Source organism: Plectropomus leopardus, chromosome 1 (genome assembly GCF_026936395.1).
Source record: "Plectropomus leopardus strain MGB_pleo_1.0 chromosome 1, ASM2693639v1, whole genome shotgun sequence".
In the NCBI taxonomy this organism is placed as follows: domain Eukaryota; kingdom Metazoa; phylum Chordata; class Actinopteri; order Perciformes; family Serranidae; genus Plectropomus; species Plectropomus leopardus.
This window is the reverse complement of record NC_142176.1, coordinates 17,118,990-17,146,928: the sequence shown is the minus strand read 5'-3', so window position 1 is coordinate 17,146,928 and position 27,939 is coordinate 17,118,990. Positions and strand designations below refer to the sequence as shown.

Sequence of the window (27,939 nt, the reverse complement as noted above, 5' to 3'; positions counted from 1 at the left end):
TTTCAGACTTTAACAATTGTGAAATTTCTGCGGATGAATTTATACGTCCATCATAGTGCCTTCTTTTTAATCCTCATTTCAAGCAATAATAAACATAATCACACTTAATCCTACAAATGTTTTTTATCACATTAAAATGGATCATATCTGAGTATGACTGAAAGATACTCTGCACATAAATTTAATGTTCCACTACGTCAACACCATTTTCTCTTCTTTTTATTATGCTTAACGCTCTCATTCAAATCCTCCCATAGATCAAATTATACAGTGAGTACTGGCTGTTTTATAAGTGGTGTGTTATTTATTGTGTTGCTTCATAGCTTTAAAAGATTTGATTCATAAACACTTTGTTTGTCACTGTGAGTAGAGGATCCAGTCTGCAGGGAAGTTCATACACTTGACTGATTAACCGGAGAATTATATAGTAACATTGATGATGTACACATACGAATAACGCTCTGTGTGTAATGCACAGAGAGCCAGCAGGGGCAACGGGGGGGATTCATTGGCAGTTAACTGCCAAAACTGTAAGAAAATTTCCATACTGTCACTGCTCTACTAACGGTACAGTAGGTCTACAACTCATCACCTACAGCCTTTCGGCTTCCTCTTAAGTCGACTGAATCAAGGGTCTCCCAAATGACGGTGGTGCTGATGTCCAAAATCAAAGTCATTCCACCTTAAGTCCATCGCTTGAGTATCAAATGCTCAAAGTTCAATCTCTGAAAGGTGCATAAAAAGCTCTGTTGTGGATTAAACTGAGTTTGGATTCACAGCTTTTACATGGAGTCAAAACGTCCATCTCAACCTGCTCCTTCAGTGTAATCCATTACTGCACTGAAGAGATGTCCCGATAGGATTGTAAGGATCGGTATTAGGCCTGATAAATGCATTTTCTAACTGATCGGGATTGGTTATATTGAGCACACGCCCCGCCCGATTCTTTGTTTATGTCCCCCATCACATAAATGTCGTAAACGGAGAGCATGATTTGTGGCAGATCTTCAGGTTTTATTGTAATGCTGCTACTCCAATAAGCAGATTTTTTTTTCACGTTCAGCTGAAGCTGCTACACCATTTAAAGTGGAATTTATATTTTTGTACTTCATTTTATTGAACTAGTTTCACTACAATGCTTTAATAAGCAAAACTGTGACAGGTTTTTATTTGTTGCAACTGGAAACGTTAAAGTTCAGTTATAACACAACTTTGAAGTGGAATTGTGATTATATTACTATGGTGTTCTGCACTTTTATTACAGTTGGATTTGAGAGCAATTTCTGAAGACACATCTTACTTTCTTTACTTTGTTAATTTTTGGAAGAAAAAAACAAATGCACCAAGTGGAACTGTGAGAAGAGCCTTTAAAATATTTTTAGTTTATTTGCTTGATATTTTTTTCACAATAGAATAATACACCATTTAGGAACTGTTTGGACGCTGTTTTTTTTTTTTTTGTATTGCATCGCAGAGCTATTCAGCTGTCAAGCATGTACACTGGATTGATTTTAATAACTTTAAAGTACTTGAAGTGTGCATAGTTCAGCAGTATTATCCAGGCAAATATAAGTATCGGATTTGGACTTGGTATCAGCAGATACTCAATATCAAATTACTCAGATTGGGATCGGTGGCCAAAAAAACTTGAGTGGGACGTCTCTACTCCACTGATCCGCATGCTCAGTATGTCAGTTCCCTTCCATTATGAGAGACAGCGAGACACAAGTTAACACATATTTTTTGTGCCTGTGCGTCTGTGATAGCCGTGGTTGGAGAAAAGTGATTAATCCACATTAAGAAATAAAGATGTGTGTGTAGCATCCATGTTTTCACAGACATGGATGTAAACTGTAAGTGCAACTTGAGTGGTGCGCAGAGGCATACAACCATGTGGCATTAATTCTAGTTCTTGTTTTTCTTACAAATTCTTTGATGATCAACTGCTTTTTTCATATATTTCCAGATCAAATCAAAACAATGCGAACGTGAGGGTCTGAGGATGGACGCGCGGAAGTAGCAGCATTCCTGGAAGTCCTTAATGAAAGATGGATTGACCCTGTTTTCAGAGGTACCATGGGATATTACTGTTTTTAAAGGGTTATTTAGATGGTTCCCAGATGCGTGTGGTTTCTTATTGAAAAATGAGTGCATGATTTGATTCCCTGGTACCAGTTACAGCAGTAAAAACACATCCATCAACAGTGCTGAGTCAGCAAGAAACATATGAATTTGAAACTTTAATACATAAATTCTTACTTTTCCATGCCAGCGTTTAAACTGCAACAACTGTCCTCTTTCTCACTATCTTTGTGACGCAATCTCAAAGGGATCATGATAAACTATAGCTGCTTTTGAATGAGTTATTGTGGTTGGTGGGTTTTTTTGGGGAGCATGAATAACCAGGATATCTATGTAGTGTTGAGAGTGTTGTTTTGTATGTTGTAGCCCTTCAACAATGTGCCAGCTAACCTGAAGAGACAACATGTTTCACAGCTGGTTGTTCAGACTAGCACCACATTATTCCCCCTGAGATCTAAACTCAAGGTCTTTTTCCCTTAATCCACTGGCCCACAATTACTAATATTGTCTAATGTGCTAATACACAAGACAACCTTTAAGGAAGGTCCTTTAGAAATTGTTTCCACCTCTGAAATATGCCAAATGCTCAATTTTTTCTTTCTTTTTTAACTCTCTCAGGGCCTCTGTTGATACATTATTATTATCTGTGTTTGAAGGATCACAGCCGTTCAATTATCTATCATTTACTTCTTCAGTAGAAGCAAATATTTTGGTATTTGTTTCATGCATTTGAGAGCACATCGCCTTTCTCAAACTTGCGAATAGGGCAATCTCACTGTCACATTAAAAACAGGAGCTACTGTGTCTTTACTGCAGCTAATACTTCAAGCCTCTGCTCATGTTTGATGAATGTTGCTCTTTTTTAAGCAGCGTTAAAAAACATTTTGAAGATGAATTTTTCCAGGACCCGCTATATTTTGTTGTACATATTGTAGCTAAGTGTACATGTATAGTTGACTTTGCTGTAACAAGTGATAAAACAATTGTCATAAAGTGAATGTCAAGCTAATTAGTTTGCTTCAAAATCAAAACTTGTTTTTCAACCAGCATTTTTATCTTTGCCTTATTTCATTGCTCAAAGAAAAAAAAAATGTAATCAAACAAAATGCATTGTACAGTGCACTCATGGTACTCCAGTGATTCAAAGGCAGACAACTGAAAAGAAAAATCATCTGCTCAGTCTGCACACAGTTTTAAATGCAAGCCTTTGATCCTCTTCCTCAGTCTTGGACTGAAAGCTTGCATCCAAAACAATTTCTCTACAGATCACAGTGTGTGGTCACTTTTTAGTCAGCTAAGTTGTGTGGGGCATTTCACTGCTTTTGAGTGATTTCAAGGCAAATAGGAACAACTGACAAAAATGTATAATAAAATATTTAAAATGATAGAGTTTTATTTTATATTCCCTGTGGTATCATGCTCACAGAAGTCTCATGTGAACCTTTTTTTTTTATTACTACAAATATCACAAATTGTAGAAACTACAAAAATGTCTCATAACACTCTGAAAATTCATTTTTTATCCAATAACGCTTGACATAGAACTGAAATAGACATAAAATATCAGCCTGATGTCATCATGGCATCCTTACAATCCTGCTCACTTTCAGGGCTGAACCATAGAGTAAATCTAGGATGTGTCAATGACAGTAGTCGCCTCTAATTTTGCAATTTTGTCAATGAATATGAAGTTTAGAATATATTAGAGTTGGTTAGGGTGAAACAGTTCCCAGTACTAGTAATATTCATGAATTGAGGTCTTTTTTCAAGTTGTGAATGAAGAAAAGGTCGAGACATGGTCAGTCCGACCATTTCAACAGATTATGTAGGGCAAGTTAGATTGTGAAGGCTCATGCACACCTTCATTAACTGCATAGACAGAAAACTGTCTCTGCATAGTGTCTTATTACTTGTAATATACTTTATTTACAATATTTCAGCCCTCAGATCCTCATCAGGTAGAGACTTTCCCTGACTCTACCTTCCTCTAAAGATTGTATATCTAATTAAAAAATAATGCAAGTAATAAGACAGTGTGCAGGAATCTTTTTTTTTTACCTATGTCGAGCAAGTTTTAAAAAAATCCTTCACATTATCAGTAATCATTTTAGCCTCAAGACAAGAAACACAAGCTAAATGTTCTGCATTCCTTACTTTTGTTGTTACATCCTTAAAGATGTTTATCATTGTACTATAATGTTTTCATTGCAAGGAGACAGTTGCAATGTGTTAACGTTCAGCACAGTCACAGTATCAGTGTCCCCGTTTAGACTACCACTGGGGGACGCCCAAGTCCAAAATTTTCAAGTCCTCCTGCTCATAGTCCCTTTAAGGACACCACTTTCACTTTTTAATATATTGTCTATTCCTAAATGTAAGACATTTCAGAAAGATGATTTACAGGGGCGAGCGTCATATCCTTCAGGCAGACCTTATGAGATCATGTTTCACGTGTCCTCCAGACATCTATTTCAAAACAGACCCTGTGAGCACAAGTTCACCTTAGCATCAGAAACAGTAGAGATTGTTATCAAATAAGCTGTGTGAGTATGGTTTATTACATTGTGTATGTTAATTTTCAAAGAATAAATGCTGTGGAAAATGAACATTGTTTCGTGATGTGGGAAATAATATCACTGTGGTGGCTTCATATGTGACTCATGTTATCTTCTCTCTCTCTTTCGCTCTCTCTCTCGCTCTCTCTCTCAGACGTCTTTAGCGCTGCCAGCAACAGCTGCTCATTAAACCTCGAGTCCTTGAGCCCTGAAGAATTTCTTTGGTTAAACATAAACATTTATTTACACAACTTATGAGGATTTCTGACGCACACCTGTTCATTTTTGAACTGTGTGTTGTTTGTAAATCTATATGTTGACACAACTAGGACACACTTGCATATGGTTAGCATCATCGAGCCACAAACATGCTTCAGCTTCACTGTTTCCCTTGAAAAAGTGTCAAGGTCATGTGGCAGCCATCTGTCAAACATGCAGTTAGAAAATCTTCCAGCTGTCTCCCGGATGTTTTAGAGTTTGGCATCGGTATCACACAGAATCACTTGTCAGATGTCAAACAAAATACAATCCGGCTAGATGTTCCCAATGCTCAACTTTTCAAATGGTCTGTATCTGTAATTTTATGTTTGATAAAGTTAAATAAGATTCAGAAGCCCAGCTAAAAGAGAAACTGTTGAGCCATTCAAACAGAATCAAACAGCATTTTCATTAGTATTACTAAGTTAGCGCTTTATTAGAGCAGTAAATAAAATGCTTATTGTGTACTCTCAGGCCAAGGAAAGATAATTTATCATAAACCTTCATGTTGTTGAGCATATTGTCTGAAATGGCATTTTGTTTCGATCTCATCAGGATTAATAGTTATTCTTTATAGACAAAACACCAAAAATAATAATTTAAAAAAATGTATTGCATAATAAAATGGCAGAAAGATGCAGAGAAGTCAGCTATTAAATATATATATAGATATAGGAGGCACTGTAGATGATGTATTGCAAATTTTGTATCACTCCCTGTGTACACTATGCATTACATTTAATGAAAATTTCTTGTGAATCAAATGATGATTGTCACAAGGCTTACATCCTGTTGTATTGTCAAAGTACAGCGCCTTTAAATCCCGAAAAATGCCCAAAACTTGTACGGCAAATTTAAAATGCCTGACTTTGTGTTGTGGTTAGGGTATGGCTCCAAGAGGCTTTTTTGAACATCCTCAGATTTTACATATACCTACAAAGCTGTATGCATTTACATGAAATTTAAAAGTGGAGCATTTTATTTTGAAAACTGTTACATGGCACTTTTTAGCCAATTTACCACACTCATGCACAGGCCCATATCAGATTATCTACTTTTTTAGCACTACTGACAAGTGTGTTAAGTTTGATCAGTTTTCATGCATGCCAAGCACATCCAAAATGCATTTAAAGAGGCCAAATACTTTATAATTCCTTATGTTTTGGTGGGTTACACATTGTGATACAGTCCCCTCAAATGGTACAATTAAGATCAATTCAAGCGTTTCCTAAGAATGTAAACCTGAGACAAACACACTGGCCTCTGTCCATGGTGCTGAAACGGCTCTGCTGCCAGAAGGGGGCGCTGTGAGCGGCCAGCGGTTAAATATATACTCGTCTCCCTTCTCTTTATAAGAAAGCACACCTCAGCCCTCTTTAGCAAATCATTTCCCTGTAGCTGTTTGTGTGCGTCTATCCTCATACTTGGTGTGTGTGTGGGTGTGTGTGCCAGTTTTTTTTCCTCTAAAGTCAGACTATCATTAAATCTTTCCTGCTGCTCTACAGGATCCATCCTAATTGGATGTCTGTCAGTTTTGACAAGAGTAGCCCAGATTAAACGATTTCAGGCAGAGCCGGCCATTAAATAGACACAGTTCATTGATATATATATATATAAATGTTATATATATATATCCTGAAGGGAAAGAGCAGGCACAGAACACTTAAATGATTTCTAATTGCCCAAAGGTGGGAAGCATTTCAGTCTGTGAATTCCTCCACGTTAGGCCCCATAAATGGGAGGCAGAATGGACAGTTTCTGCTTCAAACATATTGAAGTTTAACAAGCCTGAGTGAGTTCGACTTGCTGTAAAATTCACTTGAGTATGAGTATTAAATTTAAGTAGCTGTTTTTAGAATAAATGCACCGCCCCCAGAGTTGTTTTTTCCTGTGCAAAGCAAAGAGGGCATAGTGGCGATTTCGTGTCCTTCTCAATAAGGCAAAAAAACAAAACAAAAAAAAAATCCCGTGGAGCAAGGTTAATTACAGTTGTAAGGTAAAATGCCGACTGGCAAGAGTGACAGCGGATAAAAGGCCACATGAAGTATGGCTGCGCAATTAGGCAGCTGTTACGCACCGAGTTTAAAGGCGCAGGAGCCACATGGGAAATAAAACCCCTCCACAAATTATTGATCATTTAACGTGTAAAAATGCAACGTTGATATTAAAATTCATGTCATGCCATTCAGTGTTTTTTTTTATGTATTTATTTATTTTAATGCATCCATCCCGGTTATTGAGTGAAAGGACCTTTCCCAGCCTCCTCCAGTTAGATCAGCCGGTACACTGTGACGTGTTTCCATGCAAGGTGCTCATTATGAGGGACGTTTGGTTTCTCTGACGTGTGTATCAGTCCTCTGACGGCACCTGCCCCCTTATAAGCCTCAGTAAGTCACCCGGGAGACCTCCACCAACGTTTCATTTAACTGTTCCTCGAGGGTGCAAAGAAAAAAATAAATTGTCTAAACTGTTCTGCTCACTGTTTTCTGCGTCAGGTGCCCCAGCACATGAGTCCAGAAACATTTGAGGTAAGTTTTGCATGTCTTTCAAGCTTTCGTTAACTGTTAATAGTCCCTTTATCAAATGGCATCTCAGAGGATTATTTCTTGTTAATCTGAGCATGATCAAAGTAGAAATCTTAAGGTGACAGTTCATTACCTACAATATTATTTCGATAAGGCTATCTCAAACTTTGGGTAGTCTTATTTTTTATCATTAATGCCGTGCGTAATTTGAATTTTACGCGCATGTTTCCTGACAGAGGAGGTAGAAAAGGGAAGAAAAAAACAAAGTCTCAACACAGAGGACCAGCTATCATGTATTTTAAAACAAATTATCACTTAAAAAAATAGTTTAAAATTATTATTTTGGGAATTATTTTATATTTTTGTGACTACAGCAGGCACGCACTATGTCTGCCTGAAGGAGTAGAAAAAGTATATAAAACGGAGATTCAGGTCGCTTTTCTATACATTTTCACTTTCGTTAATGTTATAATGTTAAATGAAGGTCGGCATAGATGATCTGCATTGAATCGAAAGTTATATTTTTAAAATGATAGCTTTCATGGCCACAAGAGTGCGTAAAATGTCTTGAATCAGTAAAGGAAACTCTAACTATATTTTTCTATTTTAATAAGTCAATGCCTGTTAAGTCAATTAATCCAACTAAAACTTGCTAAAAAAAAAAAAAAACCTAATCAAATCAAAGTTATCTACGTATTTTTAAATGAGGAGAAAATATCAAAAAATATTGCAGAAAACTAAATGCCAAATTATTTTATTTTAAAATATCGTTCTTAATATTTGATCCTTTTCCTCTCCGTACGTCAAAGCAGGTCTCCATGCCCTCCCGTTCCTAGCGGCAGCCCGGTGCGACAATGACCATCCATGTAGAGGGGCTTGTGGCTATCGCGCTGTTCTATCTGCTGATCCTGTTCGTGGGCATCTGGGCAGCATGGAAGAACAAACACTCCGGGGAGGCGGAGGGCACCGACCGCAGCGAGACCATCATGGTCGGAGGGAGAGACATTGGATTATTTGTCGGTGGATTTACCATGACAGGTAAAGTTTGTATTTATGACTCAGAAACAGCGAGGTTTTTGGTAGCTTTAAAAGTGCTCTAAAATTAGCACTTAGATATGTTCTGACAAGTTTGATCTTTTGCTCATTTAATGTGAAGAATCAGCTGTTGATATTGGATAATTCCAGCTCTTTGTAACCTGTTTCAGTATTTTTTCCTTAGAAATAAGTGCCATTATCTTGTAAGATTTTGTTGGGGTTTTTTTTAACACAAATGCCGAATATATGCAATTATTTTTTCAGATATTTTCAAAAGATGTTATGTTTGTGTGTGTGTGTGTGTGTGTGTGTGTGTGTGTGTGTGTGTGTGTTTTCAGCGACCTGGGTTGGAGGTGGATATATCAATGGCACAGCTGAGTATGTATATCTGCCTGATTATGGCTTGGCTTGGGCTCAAGCTCCCTTCGGATATGCTCTCAGTCTTGTTGTGGGTGAGTGGTTTAAAACAATATAAAATATAGGTTTGATATTACTTGTAAGCAGATGCATAAGAAGGGATTTTGGGTCCTTGTTTCTTCACATTTACACTGAAACATGCCCCACATATGAATTTATTGACTTATTGACCATATATTTGATTGAAATTATTGGTTTGGGTGCTAATGAAAGTGTCACCAGTGGCCCTCCATCAAGGGGAATAACTTTATCCCTGCATAGTGAAATCCTTTATGAATCTTAAACGTCATTGTTTTTAAAGATTTTAACAAATCAATTTTAAGAAAATAGTGCAAAATGAGACCATGACTATAAATGAATTTACACTTGAGGACAAAAGGCTGTTGAGAGCCTCTAGGTGGCCGGTGCCTCAGTTCTCTATGTATTATGTGTCCCCTCTTTGTCCCAGGTGGTCTTTTTTTCGCTAAGCCCATGCGCTCACGAGGTTACGTCACCATGTTGGACCCATTCCAGCAGCTGTATGGGAAACGCATGGGTGGCCTCCTCTTCATACCTGCACTAATGGGTGAGATCTTCTGGTCCGCTGCCATCCTCTCCGCCCTTGGTGAGTTCATGTTTCTGTTGACAACAATATAAAAGATTCTCGTGTGCAATAAGATCAAAGTGACTTTTTTTTCTATATGATGTTTCAGTGGCCATAATATCCTTTCATCTATCTGCTCATGACCTCAGGTGCCACTCTGAGTGTCATTGTGGACATCAACATCAAGATGTCAGTGGTTATCTCAGCACTCATCGCCATCTTTTACACGCTGGTTGGAGGACTTTACTCTGTGGCCTACACTGACGTTGTGCAGCTCTTCTGTATCTTTGTTGGCCTGGTATGTTCATACTGAGCAGAAACGAAAACCAGACAATAGCAACTAGTGTAATGAGATTTACTGTATTTGATGCACCAAATTTACTTTGACCTTGACTTAAATATGTCAAATCACTAAGAATTACACATAAAATCATTCACAAATGCTCCAAGGGCACATGTGACATGACAAGATTTATTTGTGACAAATTGGCTAGAAATGATGAAAATAAACTATAGTGGGATAAATAAAGAGCTAAAGTATCAATTACCATTGAGTATTTGTTTTAATGTGCCTGTGTTTTGACATCCACAGTGGATCAGTGTCCCCTTTGCTTTGACCAACCCTGCGGTGGCAGACATAACCGTTACTGCAGTGAAGCAGGTGTACCAGTCACCCTGGAGAGGCAGCGTCCAAAAGAACGACACCTGGGTCTGGATCGACAACTTCTGCCTCCTGGTATAGACAACACAAGTTATTCATCCCTCACTTGATCAGAATTTAGCCTACTATGAAGGAAACTAGGTTTAAAGCTGATTGTGTTGATAAACTAAATATCATCGTGCTGAGGCTTGTTGATTTCCAGAAACTTCATCAGTGATAACTTCGACCTTCAGTCACATCAAGTTATTAAGTGAAAATATTAAGATATTGAGATACAATATTAAGAGACACAAAATAACCACAAAAAGGGCAAAATAACCATACAGACATAGAGTGACCCAAAAAAAAGACACAAATTCTCTTCAAAGAGACAAAAAATGACTAAAAAAGAGACTCAACATACCAACAAACTGACCTTAAAAAAAGACAAAATGACTACAAAAATGAGCAAAACTCATAAGGGGACACAAAAAGACCAGAAAAAGACATAACATTATCTCAAAGACACAAAATAGTCACAAATGAGAAAGTTCTGAATATATCTGTCCCGAAATCAGTTAATCTTGGACACGTCCACAACATATGACCGAGACTGGATTTCTCCTGGTTACATCTGGACACTTCTGAACAGATGAAGGCTTTGGAGCACCTTGACCTGCAACTCGTGCCTGACACATCGTGATGAGGAGTTCATCAGCTTTATTGTACACTGTCAAGCACATTATTTAATTGTTAAATGTGTTTTAGGGTAGATTTTCCTCATCCAAATTGAGGGTCTAATGACTTAGTGTGTCAGATTTTGTAAAGATTATCTTTTGGGGTTATCTAAATAAAACTGACATAACACTGTGGGGCCTGCGTTCAGCAAATCTTATTTTTGTTCTGTAATTGTGCTGCAGATGCTCGGAGGAATCCCCTGGCAGGTGTATTTCCAGAGAGTCCTGTCTGCCTCCTCGGCCACGTACGCCCAGGTCCTTTCCTTCCTGGCCGCTTTCGGGTGCCTCGTCATGGCTGTACCCTCCGTTCTCATCGGGGCCATTGGGGCCTCCACAGGTTAGAGACGCTCACATGAGCTCACATATGCACAGTCTGTGTGTGTTTATTTTGGGAGGGGGAAGGCTCTGGATGGGTCCATGTTGCCCTTAGATCTGAGAGAGCCTGGTAAATAGCAGCTGGTTCACCTCATCCATAATGAAGCAGCAATCTATTTAATAACCACGCTGGCTGTGTAAATATTACATTAGAGGGAAGCAAGGGACCAAATTAGAGGTTTGATATCCAGATTTTTAGGCGTCAGATTCCTCAGTGAACACCTGAATACACAACTTTGTTTTGTCTTGTTTTACATGAAAATTTTAAACATGAGTTATCAGTAGAAAATAAAAATTGTAAGATTTGTACGGCTTCGACCTTGTGCATTCAGTCAAATCTCATTTATTTGTGTTTGAGAGTTTTGCAAAACTAGTTTAATGAACCTAAAAATGTAAAACCAAAGAAACTAAATGAAAAAAGAAATGTTGGCCTGCTATCACATTTAATATCATAATGATTTTGCATGTTTGGTTTATTTTTGCAGTTTTTATATTATAATGCAAAAGTTTCAGACTGTATATATGGTGCTCATTTTCATTATGTTTCAGAATCATGAATGTTTAATTGCAGAAGACCTACAAATTAACAAACAAAGTTGGTCCTCATTTATCCACCACGTTTATCTGTTTATGTTACATTGAATGTATGCTGGGCATATTGGATATGTCATTGAATATCTCTCTTGCTCAGACTGGAACCAGACATCATATGGTGCCGTTTCTCCTAAAGAGAAGTCCCAGGCAGACATGATTCTACCCATCGTTCTCCAACACCTTTGCCCGCCGTTTGTCTCTTTTTTCGGCCTGGGTGCAGTGTCTGCAGCTGTCATGTCATCTGCAGACTCCTCCATCCTTTCAGCAAGCTCCATGTTTGCGCGCAACATCTACCAGCTTGCCTTTAGACAGTCAGTGAGTACATATGTGTGCCCTGAAGTCATAATTTTTTGGCTTGTTTTTGGCTGTCCTACATGTCGCATTCATTTTTCCACTCTGTCTGCCTGTCTCCTCAGGCATCTGACCGCGAGATCGTGTGGGTAATGCGAATTACCATCTTTGTATTCGGTGGCCTTGCCACGGTGATGGCGCTGGTGACCGGGACAGTTTACGGCCTCTGGTACCTGAGCTCAGACCTGGTTTACGTTATTATCTTCCCCCAGCTGCTCAGCGTGCTCTTTGTCAAAGGCACCAACACCTACGGCTCTGTGGCCGCCTACCTGTTCGGCATGGTGCTGCGTATAGGTGGAGGTGAGCCCTACCTGGGGCTTCCTCCTTTCATTTATTACCCTGGCTGGACCACTGAGATGAGGACACATCACATGACTGGAGAAACAGAGGAAGTCATCATCCAAAAGTTCCCCTTCAAGACCATCTCCATGCTCGCTTCCTTTCTGGGCAACGTCGCTTTCTCCTACCTGGCGAAGTACCTGTTTGAGAGCGGCAAGATCTCACATAAATATGACTTTCTCGACGCAGTGGTGTCCAAGCACAGTGGGGAGATTATGGATAAGACAACGCTTGTGACTCGTGGCAACAACATTGGGCTATCGGAGATGGCGCCCGTCAAATCACGGCTGAGCGTGACCTTAGCGACCGCCTTCACACGCCGTGACACGCTGCCGACAGAAACAGTGGAGGAAGAGGAGGAGGAGTCCAGCCCTGATTTCTCTCACCATGATGAAGAATGACAAATTCAGGATGTGATTTTGGAAAAAAAAGAACATGTGAGTGAACTGCCAGAGAACGGGTTACTCTGTCAGATCCTCCAAAAAGAAATAAGAGACAACGAGAAAACATCCTCCCTTGGGACTACAAACATACCACATCTAGCATGTGGTGACTGGATAACAGCCACATGTCAGGATATTTAGTGTAGCAGCTTGCTGATTGTCCGGACATGAAGTTCTCTTTCTGTGAAGTACATAAAACATTCACTCATGTATTACTTATAGATAGCTGGTTGTACTGTGTATTCATCCTTTTTTGAACTGCTTTGGAGATCAACTCAAAGAAAACTGTTCAGAGACTCTTAAAGCTGGGGTAGGCAGTTTAATGTTGGCTTCACTGGGAAAAAATCACCCCATGAAGCATACTGCAATTCAACTGGTCAGAGAGAAAAATATACTTCTGCACCTCCTCTTGGCTCCTTTTTTAAGACTTTATAAAATCAAGGCCACGACAGGAGACTTTGGCTAATCACAGGTCATTTCAGAGAGAGCATACTTATTGGCTGTTGTACAAATGCAGACGTCTGTGCGTGTTTCTTCTGCGAAAACTTGAATCAATGGCAGAAAATCCTGCACAGAAAGTATCTATTCCAGCACTGGCAACAACTGCCTATATTGAAAAGCAACCCCAATAAAGGTCAGACTTATCGAAAAGAATCTAAAAGAGAGTCTGACAATACACAGAATAAAACACATCAATATTAGTGAAGTGTTCTGAGATGATGATGCTGCTGATAGTTAAGCCTTCTGCTAACAGCACAGCTTCAGGTTCACATTTCTGAAACTAATGCTGGCTGGACCCCAAATCTCAGCGTGTCCCTCTCCTCACCATATGAATGCCACACCACTATAGACTAGCTCACCGGGTAGCAGCTCCAGAAACAGACAGTCAGTGGTTGCAACAACCCGAATCTGATTAGCAGGAACCCCCCGCACCAGGGGACCACACAGCCCTGACTTCCCCATCAGATTAGCAAACTTTCTGTTACTGCCGTTATACAGGTTAGACCTTGCACTGTTGCTATAGTGACTACCTTGTTGTGGCGCCAGGTGCTGGGGGGTTGCACTGGCTGAATTTAAGCCACTACAGCCACTGACCCATGGTCCGTCTCCCATGCTTCTACCTGCTCTCCTCCCAGGGAAGCAGTCTACATCTGTGGGGAGTGAGGCAAAGACACAGTGGTGTCACTAGTTTGCTAATTCTTGTCTTACTTGCGGTCTGATAAAGAAAGTGAGAGCACAAGAAAGGAAGATCTGTGCGAATGAGCCATGTGCAACTCCACAATGGAATAATCTTTAATAAATCAAGGAACAGGAAACATTGTGTTAGTGTATGACCGCATGCATATGCTCGTGGTCATCTGGTGGGAGGGGCTTAGGACAGAGAGATGAGAGCTGCAGCAGAACAGCCTGGTAAGACCGTCCTGATGACGTGAGCTTAACATAGTTTTTCTCCCTGTCTCTGTGTGGACTCTCAGCCAACCCAAACCTTGACAAAAAAACTCCAGCCAATCCTGACGTTAGAAACAGCAACTGCTCCTCTACTACACAAGTATCTTTTTAAGACAGTAACAGTCTAAAAATTACAATTTATTTATATTTATCTTTTGTATATGACGTGTACCATGTTGATAACAATCTCCATGAGGTTTTTGCGATACACTCGTGTTGCCAGCATATTTTAGCATTTCTCATTCAGCAGCCAGCTGCCTCTGGACTGCTGAATACCAGCTGGCAGCCTCCTTGTTGTCCGACGTCTTGTGATCTGCAGGCCGAGATCCCCAGCTTTGCAACCTTATCTGCTTCTCTATTACAGCAATTAGTGCCGAAAAACAATAAGCATTGTATTTGTACTGCGGAACATTTTCTCAGTCACCAAAAGAGCCAGTTAGTAAATCAAGCTTCGGTCAAGTCCAGTCAGAAAAACAGAAATTCTTTGAGAATCTGCGTGAGTGCATCTTGTTGTTGTTTTTTGTTTGTTGTTATCGACTCTATTACTGATTTTACTTCACTTATCGCTGGGTTTACTCTGCTAATGTTAGAGTTAGCACTGAGCATGAGTCCTCATTACTGCTTTGAAAGCAGTTGCCTACATCAACTTTAACGCAATCCCTGATTGTCTGCTTACATTGGACCGACAAGTCCATGGTGGATTGAAATCATTTGGGTTTGGAGAAAGTCCAGACTGAACCTGGGAGAAAAACAGAATATTGAGCTCATGCCATCAGGATGGTCTCACCACGCTAGCAGGAAACAAGGTTTTTTTTTCAAATTCTGCCATTTTTTCCCCAGATTTCTGCCTACCCCAGCTTTAATTTGAAACACTTTATTTTTTATCAAAATGAAAAAAGCAGAACAAAAAGCAGATGAGTGGAGATAAGACTTGCTGCATACAGTTTCTACTGTGTGGTGAAATATTTGATCAGAAATGCGAGAAGGAGTTAAACAATTAATACTTTATAAAATGCAACTGACAGCACAAGCATAGTTTGAAAGGTGAAGATTTTACTGTATTTACCAGTTAGATAAAAGCAATAACACATACACACACTGTAACACCTGTACAGCAATTATTACAAAAATCTGATTGTAAGAGGGGTGAAGTAAAATACATCAATAAAAACAGGTGATGGAAAAGCTTAATATGTTATATCAAGCCAATTAATTTAGTTATGTAAAATTAACATTTGCTGCACTGAAATAATCTGGTTTTAATTTATGAATTAAGACATTAAATAGACTGTCACAGTGAAATACCTCTGACATATTAACCAACACCCAGAACTAATTTAGTTTGATAAAGTTCTGACAAGCAATCATGTCTCTCATCATAAACACATCATGACTGTGAATCAAGAAAGAAACGATCCATGTATCATGCTGAGTAGAAAATATACAAGCAGTAGTGATGTTAGTTGACTTGAAGCATTAGCAAATATTCTCTTTAATGTCAGGAGTAGCAGCCGTTTTAATCATAAGAACCAGTGTAAATTAGTGTTTAAAATTATCTTGTATTCAACTGCCTTAATGAAGCTCATGAAAACGGTTTCATTTCCACAGTTGTGACTGGACTCTGGTCAGACTGCAGCAAGCAAAGACTTGAATATGAATGTAACCTCTACAGAAAAGATCTAATTATAGTAGTGTAATTCTGCTGCTCTTTGTGTATGTTTTTGTTTGTGTTTTTTGCAAAGTCAAACAGTCAAACAGCTGCAGAACGATGTGGCGGCAGGTTCTGCTTCACAGGTCTGTTCTTTCATTTGTTGTTAACAGCAGTGTACAGATTATTTTCTCTGTGATGTGTATGTTTGTATGAATATGGAGAAAAAAATATATATATACACAGATAACAAATCATGCTGGTTAAAATTGTTCATATAAGATAGAAAAGATGCTGTCTAAATGTTTATTTATTTTTGATGTCATAAAAGATGAAACAATAAAAAAAAAGATCAAATTATTTCAGGAAAATATATAAATTCTACTTTTGGATAAAATTGGTATTTTTTTTGTTTGCTGACTGTTGTTAAAAACACATTGAGAATATTGCAAATGTGAATTTACTTAAAGGAATACAAAAGGACAGTTTGTACATCTATTAATCAAGCTGTGTTACCTGAAATACCATAAGAAAACTTTCTCTTTCCTGCATGCCTCGATTAGAAACGTCAAACATACTGATTTATTTACTGAGTGGTGACCACATTTAACAACAGCAAAACTTTGTCAAAACATCTGTTTACAAATTTTCACACTACTCATGCAATAAAACCCAAGTTCAGTTCTAAGGTTTTAGTGAAGAGGCATGCGCATACGACTGGATAAATGAGACTTGATTTTTAGTGCATGAGCCGTGCGAGAGTTTGTTCCCAGATATTTTGATATAGTTTTACTGTTGTTAAATGTGAACCCCAATCAATCAATCAATCAATAAAACAATATGCTGGCCATTTTTCGTGAGGCATGCAAGAAAAATAAAGTATTGAAGCTAACACCACATGACTAATTGATTTGCATATGATCATCTTGTGGTTGAGGCATTTCTTTAATTTACTTTCTTAATTTTATTTCTTAATTTTTTTTGGACTAAATAAGATTTTAGTATATGCCATTGTTTTTAATATTTTCTTTATTTTGTTTATTGTTTTCTTAATCGGTCGTGATGCTGAAACATGAAGAACGTTGTGATTCTCCAAAGACCGGGCACTGTGGCGTGTGATTTCTTAAAAGAAAGCTTTGTTGACTTGGATTCAGCTAAACTGGATTTTTTTTTTACTCATATTATTTATGTTTAGAATTATAGAGGCTGAAGAGATTAGACAAATTCAGGGGGAATTTACAAAAAGAATGTGCGAACATTGGAAAAAAACCCAGGGTACGTTTTTTTCTGCTTTGTCTCTTCTTCTTTTTTTGACTCTTCGGATTAATGTTATAAATGTAATGACCCATTTTGGAAGATCTCTGTTTTATAGGATTATTAGAAATTATTTTAGTAATTTCTGCATTTTCTTTTCTCTTTGTAATTTGAAACTTAAATGAGGTATCTCAGATCTTCAGCTGCCTGTTAGTATAAAATATGTATATTTTAAAAACATCTTTCCTTGGAAAAAAAGGCTCACATTGACTGTGCAGCCGGTCCAGGCTCTTTCTTGGCAGTCAGGCCCTTCAGCTAGCTGGCTGCTCGACGGAGAAAGAGAACATGTCCGAAAACGTGACTGAAATTACAATCGCTTGGCTTGCATCTTTGTCCCCCCTCCACGGCCATGAAAGACAGCATCTTAAAATAGCTCCCGCTCTCTGGTTATTTACATTACCTTAAGTGCTGTACTCTCTCCAGTCTGGGACTCGGGGAGGAGCCACCCGGGGGTGGGTGGGGTTGCTAGTGGTCAATGCAGGGAAGATGGACTCGGGTGGGGGTGTAGCTTCCTGGCGCCTGTTGCCATAAAATCCACCAATAACTGATGCGCAGGAATGACGCAGGTGCCCCACCCATCCACTGCACCTCCTCCCTCCATCACCGGCGTCCTTTTTGACGTCCTTGAGAACTAAGACCAATCCCATAAAAAGAACAGAGGGTGGAGGAAGAGTGTCCCATCTCCATTCATAGAAAGTACCTCAGAGAGCACTCATGATAATTAACAATTATGAAGGGAAACTGTCGCTTGTCCAAAAGTCAATCCATTTATTTAAGGCTTTACGGGTGAGGAGGAAAACGTAGGGGGATGGGTTTTTTCCTTTCTGGAGAGCATTTGGATGTAAACCAAAATACATTCATTCATATATAACGACTGGATATATTTAGAACGTCCTATGGTGTCTTTTCAGAAATCATTAATATTATGCCGGTGCAGATTTTTGTCCTGCATTTGTAATAATCTCTAATTGACACATTTTTGGAAACTTGTTTTCTTCATTTCTCTTCTTTATTAACTTTATTTAAGTGCTCTGAATTATTTTTTGCTTTTTTTATTAATTAAGAAACCTCAAGGACTCATTGGTCTGGTCACAAACTGAAAACCTCTTGGACAGTTTCCGTCTTGGTCTGGACGAAGATTCTCAAACTATCTAATTAGATCCCAAAAGGACAACTAGCAGACTTAAACTCTGGCTGACGGACAGACAACGTGTTTAAAAATGTGACCATTTTTCCTTCACTACATTTTATCTGCTACAGCTCTCTGACTTATTTTCCCAGACCAACCTTGAGAGATAAAAAAGGAATTCTGGGAATCAAGGTCTCACTAGAGCACTTTCCTTCAACGTGGACATGGCGAGATGAGATTACAGCGAGCAGACGGTGAAATCAGATAAACATTTGCATAACTTTAGAGAGACGACTCAGAGCAAGGAGACTGTATCACACTGCTGGAAATTTTATTTGTGATGTGGAATGTTTTATGTTTTACGTTTAAAAGCTTGGACTTAAATTTGCACCAAATAGCCTGATAATTGGTACATTTTATATTATTCATTCTAACATAATCTGCTGTCACCTTACATAAAAAAGGTGAACACGGGGGCATCAGTGAATGTACAATGTGATGAAATGCATAACAACACCTCAGTGGAAAAACTCAAATATAAATAAACAAAACAAAAAGACTTTCTGTCTTAAAGCTTTAATACTTTGATTAATTTAAGGACTAAACAGGCACATTTTAACAATTTCATGGTGAGCAAATCGATGAATGGGAACTAACGTTGAATGTTTAGTTTGAGGGGGCACTCTGTCAGAACAGTTAAATGTCTGCAATATAAATTGGAGATGTGGCGATAAAAAGTGAGCTCTTTACCAGTGCTATTGAGATGCACTGAGAGAATTTTAAAAATCCCACATTTTTGGAGCTTATCTCTTGGAAAAAACTATAAATCGAGATCTCTCAACTTCTGCTGCTTTGATTCTCTTTTAAAAAAAAAAAAAAAGAAAAGAAAAAAATCTGACTGTCACAGGACACATAATTTACAAGAGTGCAATACAAGCTTGGAATTGAGGAACTGACACTCCAAACAGCCCCTGCTTCCAAGCACCACCGCAGCATTCATATTTTTATTGTTTTCCACAAAAACTTAAAGATCCCCTTTAGACAGGTCATAAGATTTCAGCCCAGTCACCAGAAAGAAAATACTGTGCTACATTTCTTCAAATCACATGTGATACATTTGTACATTTCATGAGAATCATATTAATGTTTGTAATGATGTCATTCTGATAATATAAGAGTGAGCTGTTTTTGTTTAGATAGGTAAAATGAATGGTGGATGGTATGAGACCTAGGGAAGATGGCTGCAAAGCTGCAGACCACAGTTCAAAAAGTTGCTTTAGCGAGACATCAGCGACATTTCCAGCCACAATTATGGCACCAAAACTGGGTATTTTCAGCCAAAACGTGATCTTTTCCTGATCATAAACATGTGATTTTTGTGCCTAAACATCACCACATTCACCAAAAAATTTTAAATGTAAAGAAATGTAAAGTTTGAACATATCCGCCACATAATAATGCTCAATTGTTACACATCGGTGGTTTGCAGAACCATACAATGCCCATATTTATTCTGGGGATTGGTTAGAATAATCTGCCTTGAATAACAATTGCAAAAATGTTTTTCTTTATATATTTCGGCCAGAAATATATGTGAATAATTTTCATTTCAAACTGCTGGGCACAAGATATCTCCTACTTCCCATTCTATTTTCAGTTTATTTGCACTGAAGGCTTCAAGTTTCCACGTCACTCTTGTGTAAGTTGCACACTGGGCCATAACTGGATTCCACAAATGTCACTGATGTTACAAAATCATGCTCGGAACTATATATGTGTCAATCTAACTCATGTGTGCATGTACAGCACATAGAGACTTCCCCCTTCATTCTGTGAAGGTCGGACATCCAAGTGAAGTAAGAATATTTTAAAAAAATGTTTTGAATGGAGGTGTGCTTTAGTAGTTCTTATTGTGAGCACAGAAAAAGGTAAAAATAGGTGGCCTGAACATGATGTAGGTTTCCAGATCAGACAGTCTCTTCTCCAGATAGCGTGACATGAGGCAGCTCATATCTCATCTGTGGCTGAGGCAGTATCACATCAGCGGGCCACTATTTATGTACCTTTTAAGTAATGCTCCCTGTAATTTAATTGCAAGTCAGCTAACTAAAATATCGGAAAAGTGCGAGGGACAGAGAAGGGAAAAGAGAAAAAGAAGTGATGCAGATTTGAGATGAGAGAGAGTGTGTGTGGTATATTAACATAAATGCTGAGATAAAGGAGGTTACTTGGTTATACACAACTACAGACACATGCACAAACACACACACACACACACACACACACACACACACACACACACACACACACACACACTATAATGTCATGTCTAATTGTTTCCCATATATCTCTCCATCTCCTCCATTAGTCCCTCCAAGCAGCTGAGGAGCATCTTTAGCAAAATGAATGTAGCGGCTGCTCAAATCGAATCAGCCAGGAGAACCTAATTATGGAACTAGCTTTGTTCCACTCGGGCCGGTAGGTGGAACCGTCTGGGGCTCACTGCAACAATGAGACGACTGCTCTACAATCAGCAAACCCTTCTGATTCCTAATGAGTCAGAGCCATGAATCAGCTGCACTGGTATGGAATTAGAGCTGTGAGTCAAACAGTTACTCAGATCCTCTGAGACTCGATTTTACAAGTGCTGGAGAGCCGTCAGCTCCAATGGATCAATGACAATCTAATTGTTCTATTGGTCCTGCATGTATGAGGACTCAGAAGAAAAAAAAATTGAAAATAAGCTCTTGAATATGAAATCCCTATGGAGGATGTTCTTGGTCATAATTTAAATTAATAGTCAAAATAAAAAATGAAAAAGATTTTTAACTGACCACACTGCTAGAAATAATCAGGCCATAATTAAACTTAAAAGAAAAAGCAAATTTTAAATGTGAAATAATATTTTAAATTGACATTAACAAAATGGAATTTAAAATGGAAATGCTCAAACTGAAATATTAAACTGTAAAGATAAATTTGAAAATGCACATCACCTCCAGATTTTGAAACAAGGAGGGAGTCTATGTCAGAAATTCTATCATACAAACACATGTTAGCAAGGGTCAACAATGAAGTTGAAAGTTTTAAGAGGTCATGGGCAGGCTTTTTTATTTGTCATATGTTTGTTGCACTGTAATGATTGAGTGTACTGCAGTGGTTGCTAAATTACTATTTTGGGTCTAAGAATGTGCAGCCACCAGGGGCCTGTGGATATGATGAGTTCCAGTGACAATGATGTTTGTTTGTTCACGTTTGAAGAATATGAAGAGGCTCATAGTGACTTACAATGATGCATTCAGGCTGCTGCTTCAGGTCTTGAGGTGGCAAAGTGCCAGTCAACTGTTTGTCTCCTCTGGTATTTCTATATGTGAGGCTCTTTGACGACATTTTATGTTTACTTTTATGTGTCGCCTGGATGAATCTGAAAACAGCATCACAAATGCTTTGACAAATCCCAGAAAGAGCTGCACTCGCAACACATCACGACTTAGAAAACACTGGCAAGATAGCTTGCTTTGGAACTGTTTTTAATGATGATCTATGGTGTTTTCTTTTTGTTTTTGTTCTCTTTTTTCTCTTTTCTTTTTAATGCTATGGCACCTTCTGTGTGTCTGTTATAAAGTTTGAATTGAAATTTGACTTAATAAATAAATAAGATTTTAATGTAAATATTTATTTATTCATTCATTTATATATTGCATTTGCATGCTATCTTTTGGCATTTTAAATTTTATCTTTTTCATTTTCTACTTGGCATTTAAATTTACAAGCCCTTAAAGGAGGAGGCGTAACCCGCAGGCTGGATGAAGGGTCTGAAACGGCTAAGGCCCAGAGGCACGAAGAGCACAGTGCAATAAAAGCGGAGCAAACAGAGGTTTTTTTTTTGGTAACTTCTATAAAAATAACTTTTTGTCATATTTCTCAGACCTGTCACAATGTTCTGTGAGAAATACATTGGACAGGTGATCTGTGTAAAATAAAGGTTAAAAAGGTTAAAAAAAAAAAAAAAAGGTTGTTCCTCTGGCTCCTCCTGGTGCTTATAATGGCAAGTCCCCCTGCAGAGCTCAACCAATCAGAGCCGGGGGGAGTCTTTACGCAGTGTCAATCACTGCTCGTGCTCCATCTGCGCAGCCCTCCTCCCCATCCGCACGCTCAAGCTCACTACCGTCAACGAGCGGCCTCGAGAGGAAAATTACGAAAACAATGGCTGAATAACAACCATCAACATTGAAGGAACTGCCAGTTCCTCTGCTGACACCTGCATACGCGGTAAAGACAGAAGACAGTAGACCGAAGACGAAAAGCGAGCTACAAGGAAATAATTCAACCGAGCGCGAGATAAAACGAGGGTTAGCACCGGAGCTGCTTTTCCGAGGTGGCGAAAGCTAACGACCTGAAGACTCCAAACCGATGGTGAGCTAGTCAGTTTTTGCGACAGCTATTTTATCTTATTCCTGATTCCTAATTTCTATTTTCGAAAAATGAAGCCACATAATTGAGATGGTTACCCGCACGGTAACACCGTATGCTGTATGTTGCGTCACTGTGATGTTGTGATGCTAACGTTAGCTTGTTTCCGATGCTAAGGCTGCCGGTTAGCATTGCTTTACTGCGGAGTGGCTGAACTTATCTTCGTGAAGATCGTCAAATCAGTTTAAATTTGTTGTTTGATACTTATGTATCCTCTCACAGTAAAATGCTGTCATCGCCACTGTTCTGCCGCTTGGTTAACCCTCTGTTTACCACAGTTTGTTATCAAATACCTGAGGGGTATTCAGTGAAAGTGGATGAAGGAAAAGCGTCTTATTTTGATAAGTCTCGCTATAGTTACTGTGGTGGTGGACTGCTTTCTTTAGTTAGAATAATTTAATTACAAAGTGAAACTTTACAAAAGTGGCTTTTACTCTGCGTCAGTTTGAAAACAGACTTCTGCACATTTCTCGTCCTTTTTTTCTTATTGTTATTTGTATAATTCTCTCTGAAATTGCTGTTGCAAAATCAGATTTGTGTGAATTATTTACCATTTCACGGAATTATTTATAATGACAAATTAATGATCAATATTCAGTGGGCACATAAATATGATTTTTCATATGCATTTTTATGTTGTTTTTTTAAAAAATATTTATGTTATAAATATTATGTATATATATTTTAATATGCATTTTTATGTATTTTAAAAAAATATTTTATGTTATATATATTATGTATATATATTTTTTAAATATTTATTTTTATATGAGTTTCTAAAAAATATGCAGCTGATAGTGACAACAGCAAATTTTGATACTGATGTTTTCATTTTGTGTCTTTGATGAGATTTTAGGACCAAGTTTACTTTAAATATGGAGAAATTCAAAAGTCTTTGTGAAAATTTAGCCAAAGCAACTGTGAAATATTAATGCAACAGTCAAATCTTTATATCTCTACCCTCTGACTTCTCTTTATTCGTATGAGGGCTGCCGTGCTGAACAACATGTTCCCCTTAGTCCATCTCTTTTCTAAAGACAGCAAGGAAGGGACACGCTCCATGTCTGGTCATTTTTTTCATCCCATAGAAAGTCAGTGGGGAGAATAATGTAGCGGCCACACACACACACACACACACACACACACACACACACACACACTCAAAAGCACACATTGGCCCCAAGGGAACTCTTCTCTCTGAATGAAGACACAGAGGGAGGTAGAGTGGATGGGACCAATGTGAACTATTCACATACACTTTTAAGGGCCCTGGTGGTGGTGTTGATGGGTGGGGGTGGATGACATAAAGACACAGAAAGAAAGATGTGAAAATGCAGTTTATATATCATATAATTTCATTTTTATGGCTTGAGGACTTTAGAAGAAGGAGAAGCTAAGATTTTTTTTCATTTTCAGGCCAAACACATATGAGATTTTGTCACATAATTCATTTACATAATTTAAAATCTATGTTAGGCTACAGTGTAACATTACTTAACTGCAGAAGGAGCGGTGTTACGTGGCAGTACTAGTGAAGCACAAGAGAAGAAACAAAGGACAAAGACAGGAAGAAAATGTTAGAAGGGTCGTCGTACCTCTTAGCTCATCACGACGCATCAGCCTCCAGCCCCGCCCCGCCCTGTCCTGTGTGTGTGTGTGTGTGCACGCGTGTGTGTGTGTTTGAGCATCTTTAGTATCACAATCAGTGCTCTGGCTGAGTCTGAGCCAGAGGATCCATTAGAGCTGATTGAGGAGCACAAGGGTGCAGACGTAACCCTGAGAGAAGGTGACGAGAACACACGCACACACACACACGCACACACACACACACACACACACGCACGCAACGTCCACTCACATAAAGCATAAGTCAAACTCAAGCATGCACATACTGTATACATGCACACGAGTGTTTTGCTGGTATGCACTGTTTGCATGTATACCTGCAAGAGGTAATGCACCAGAATTCGTGTGTAACCCCTGTTATCAGGAAAGCTGTGATCATGTGATCAATGTGCTAATGAAGGAAGTAGTGTGAAGAGCAAAGGTCAGTGTGAAGAGGCATGTTGGGGGTGGTGGATGGGTCAAACAAATACACAACTAACTTACTGTAACTGTAACTGTGATTTTTTTCCCCTAAAGCTAACCTAAGCAGTGGGGGCTTACATTTGTTGGGTGTTTATTTGCTAGGTTTCAGACTTACTGTTGTATTTGGATATATTGACTACTGTGCTGTGATTGGCTAATATTTATCATGCTGACATTAGGGCTCATTTATGCTCAATGTTGGAGACAGAGACAGTTGGAGCCTTCTGTCCATGCTCATTTCGTCTATATTTTTGTATGTTTTTGGAAACCTTATACGTATGACATAGAGCAGTGGAGATCATCGGGACAATGTAGCATAGTTCAAGTGAGATTCAACTATAGGAGATAACAAAGAAATTTTAAGAAGGACGGAAAGATTTGGTAATATATACTTCTAGATAATAATATATAGTGAAAATAGTTAAATGTGTTCTCCGTCCACATGTTTGGATGTATTTAATGGCCTCACAGACCAACACCATCCACATACATTATTACAATCTCCTCAACTGTTGCCTCGTTTGTTTTTGTGAGAAATTTTTGACTCTGCCCTCAAGTGCCATCTATTGGGCTTATCCGTGCTTTCATAAAGGACACATGAAAGTGTTTACGTTTGAAATGGACATATGTATTTTCTTATTTAAAGGGAACATAAATGAGCCTACAGACATCAGAGGAGGTTAAGGGACAGTACAGGAGGGTGAGACCAGGTTGATCACTCTTTGGTAAAAATAAAGAGTGCCCCAGGGATGATGTTTCTCTGTAGGCTAACCTGGAAGCCCTTATTCCCTTGTGAAAAAGACAATGTTTTTTTTCCCATTGTATTTTAGATTATTGCAGACTGTAATCTCTGTGGTAAACAAACATTTATGATATTTACATGTTTTGTTCAGCAAGCTAATCTTCACAAATGAACATTTTCAGGATTTTTGAAGCCTGAATGTAATCGCCAGGAGTGAAAAGCTGATGTTAGGCTGAAATGAACTACACTGCGGTCGCGTTGCTAATGCTACGAGACTGTAAAAGCTGTGTTTGGCGCGATGATGTTTTGTAGTCTCACTTAGCCACGTGTCGGTGACCATCTTTTTTTAGACACATCAAAGCTTCAAAGTTTGTGAGTGGGGTATTTAATGACTTATTTTATGTCATAGAACAAAACGTAAAAGTCTCTCAAGCTTGTGTTAACTACAGACCTCATTTCTAAAAAAAAAAATCCATTCAAAAAACACATTGACTTTGAGACGAGGGAACCAGAGATGCTGAAATGCTAACAGCTTTCCGGGATTTAGGCCTCATTACTGCAGTTCTCTATAATGTGCATATACCAGCTATGCGCATCACTTTATAGTGTCCCTTGGAAACGGTTGTGCTGTGAGCTTCTTGCGGCCCTTTTTCTTCAGTGCTGTGCAGTGTCCTCAAATTGATGAAAACGTTTTGGAATCTTTTTGTGTTTTGTGTATTTGTGTTTTAATTTTCTTATTGTTGAGCTCTCAGGGCCACTAGTTAAACTACAATTATATAGTATATTATGAGCAGTCATCCTTATTCAGAAGAAGGGAGCCAAGTACAGAGAGAAGGATGAGACTAGATGTGCGTTTTACATGGTGAAGTCCAAATGTGTTTACACTGGGGGTTATGAAAGGACAAGTGCGAGAAGTCAAAATATGTTTCAGAGAAAAATTGTGAGGACAGGTGTTTCTCTGTTGACAGAGGAGAACAGAAGGTTTGTGCCTCTTGTCTCTGTCGTGGTGTCAGACGGGAGCAGGGAGAGGATCACTGGAGAGGAGCTGAGTGAGGGCGAGAGAGGGGTGACAACACACGGATGATGGGCCTGGTGCTGTGGAGAGCACAGAGGCAGTGCTGGAGGAGGTCACACTTCAGCACGCTGCAGAGTGACAGTGTTTGGCTTGATGTCAGATCAGGAGGCTCCTTCTTGTCACAAGCAAGAGGTCACATGATTGCCCAGAGTCTTAATAAAGCACTACACACACACACACACACACACACACACACACACACATTCATAAAAATGTATAAATACACATGGAGTAGGTACACTGCAAAAGCAAAGTGAAAATATTTTTAACCACCCATGACTTGCTTTTGGCAGGCTGCTCCATTTAGGAGCTACTTGGATCTTGGCATAAATATCTTTTCCAATCAAGGGTCTCAGTATCCCAAACATAGAAACATAAATTAGCAGAATATAAATATGTAAGCTGTATCTGGTCTCCTTTGCTTTCAGTGGGTATGAAAAAAAATCAATCTTCTGACCACTGGGTGGAGCCAGCTGGACTAGAAATAAGGCTGCACATTTATACTCTAGTTTTTATGCAAAAAGGAAACCTGAGAGGAGACACCTGTGTTGTAATTTTTTTAGTTTGTAAATGTAAGCTTCCTTGGACTTAGGTTTAGTCTGTTTTTTGCAACTTAACTTAGGCTACCTCCAGTTAGCTCATGGATCATCATCATCTCAGAGTCTGAGTTTCTGTAGTGTGAATACTTTGCTTTGGAAAGTACTAAATACATACTCAAGTGCTCCATTTGAAGGTATACTTCAGTCTTCAAATGACAACTTCTTTGCTAATTGCTCACCTTTTGTTGCTTTCAATTCCTGAAGAAAATGTTGTCTTATTCTCATGCCTCCATGGTGAACGAAGAATCCAAAAACTGAGAAAATTCTCGATGAATTTAAGTAAAAGGGTAAACAGAGGCAAAACTATATTAAAACTTCAGTTTAGAAACTCTTACACAACTCATGCAGTATAACACAACAACTGTTTATCCAATTGTATGCGCAGTGCTTCACAAACAGACAAGCCTTTCTGATGGACAGCTGAACTGAAAGTAAAACTTATCTGTGCTCTTTTTAAAGCCAGACTTAATTGACAAAAACAGTAATTT

At 38.7% G+C, this 27,939-nt stretch overlaps 2 protein-coding genes and 1 long non-coding RNA gene across 10 annotated transcripts in view; all 3 read left to right on the top strand.

Moving 5' to 3' along the window:
• arl6 (ARF like GTPase 6) overlaps nt 1-4,688 on the top strand; it is an 8,170-nt gene extending 3,482 nt beyond the window's left edge. Inside the window, exon 8 of the mRNA XM_042485806.2 lies at nt 1,967-4,688. Within this exon, the coding sequence (XP_042341740.1) occupies nt 1,967-1,992 (26 nt within the window). The 3' untranslated portion in view covers nt 1,993-4,688. The remainder of the gene's footprint in view (nt 1-1,966) is intronic.
• A 2,579-nt stretch (nt 4,689-7,267) lies between these two features.
• On the top strand, nt 7,268-17,125 carry slc5a7a (solute carrier family 5 member 7a). 2 transcript variants are annotated; one of them, XM_088076611.1, is made up of 9 exons: nt 7,268-7,423; nt 8,233-8,458; nt 8,794-8,907; nt 9,321-9,476; nt 9,605-9,753; nt 10,048-10,191; nt 11,016-11,169; nt 11,899-12,116; nt 12,218-17,125. In XM_088076611.1, exons 2-9 carry the CDS (start codon nt 8,275-8,277, stop codon nt 12,890-12,892), a joined length of 1,794 nt encoding a protein of 597 aa, XP_087932737.1. In that variant the 5' UTR covers nt 7,268-7,423; nt 8,233-8,274; the 3' UTR covers nt 12,893-17,125. The 2 variants fall into 2 exon arrangements, with proteins under 2 accessions (XP_087932737.1, XP_087932741.1); XM_088076615.1 differs by having other exon boundaries at nt 8,230-8,458.
• A 5,417-nt stretch (nt 17,126-22,542) lies between these two features.
• The window catches only part of LOC121948057 (uncharacterized), a 63,805-nt gene continuing 58,408 nt past the window's right edge, over nt 22,543-27,939 (top strand). For 3 of the 7 annotated variants that reach the window (XR_015776418.1, XR_015776417.1, XR_015776414.1), the window contains exon 1: nt 22,543-22,890. This is a non-coding gene — a long non-coding RNA (uncharacterized LOC121948057). The remainder of the gene's footprint in view (nt 22,891-27,939) is intronic. The other 4 variants (XR_015776420.1, XR_015776421.1, XR_015776422.1 and 1 more) reach the window with 3 other exon arrangements.

What these genes read in the sequence shown, in the direction of transcription:
- slc5a7a (XM_088076611.1), top strand. Translation starts at nt 8,275, where the DNA reads ATGACCATCCATGTAGAGGGGCTTGTGGCTATCGCGCTGTTCTATCTG. An exon ending in TGCCATCCTCTCCGCCCTTG is followed by an intron (nt 9,477 to 9,604) that starts GTGAGTTCATGT and finishes TCATGACCTCAG; the next exon opens with GTGCCACTCTGAGTGTCATT. An exon ending in AGCTTGCCTTTAGACAGTCA is followed by an intron (nt 12,117 to 12,217) that starts GTGAGTACATAT and finishes CTGTCTCCTCAG; the next exon opens with GCATCTGACCGCGAGATCGT.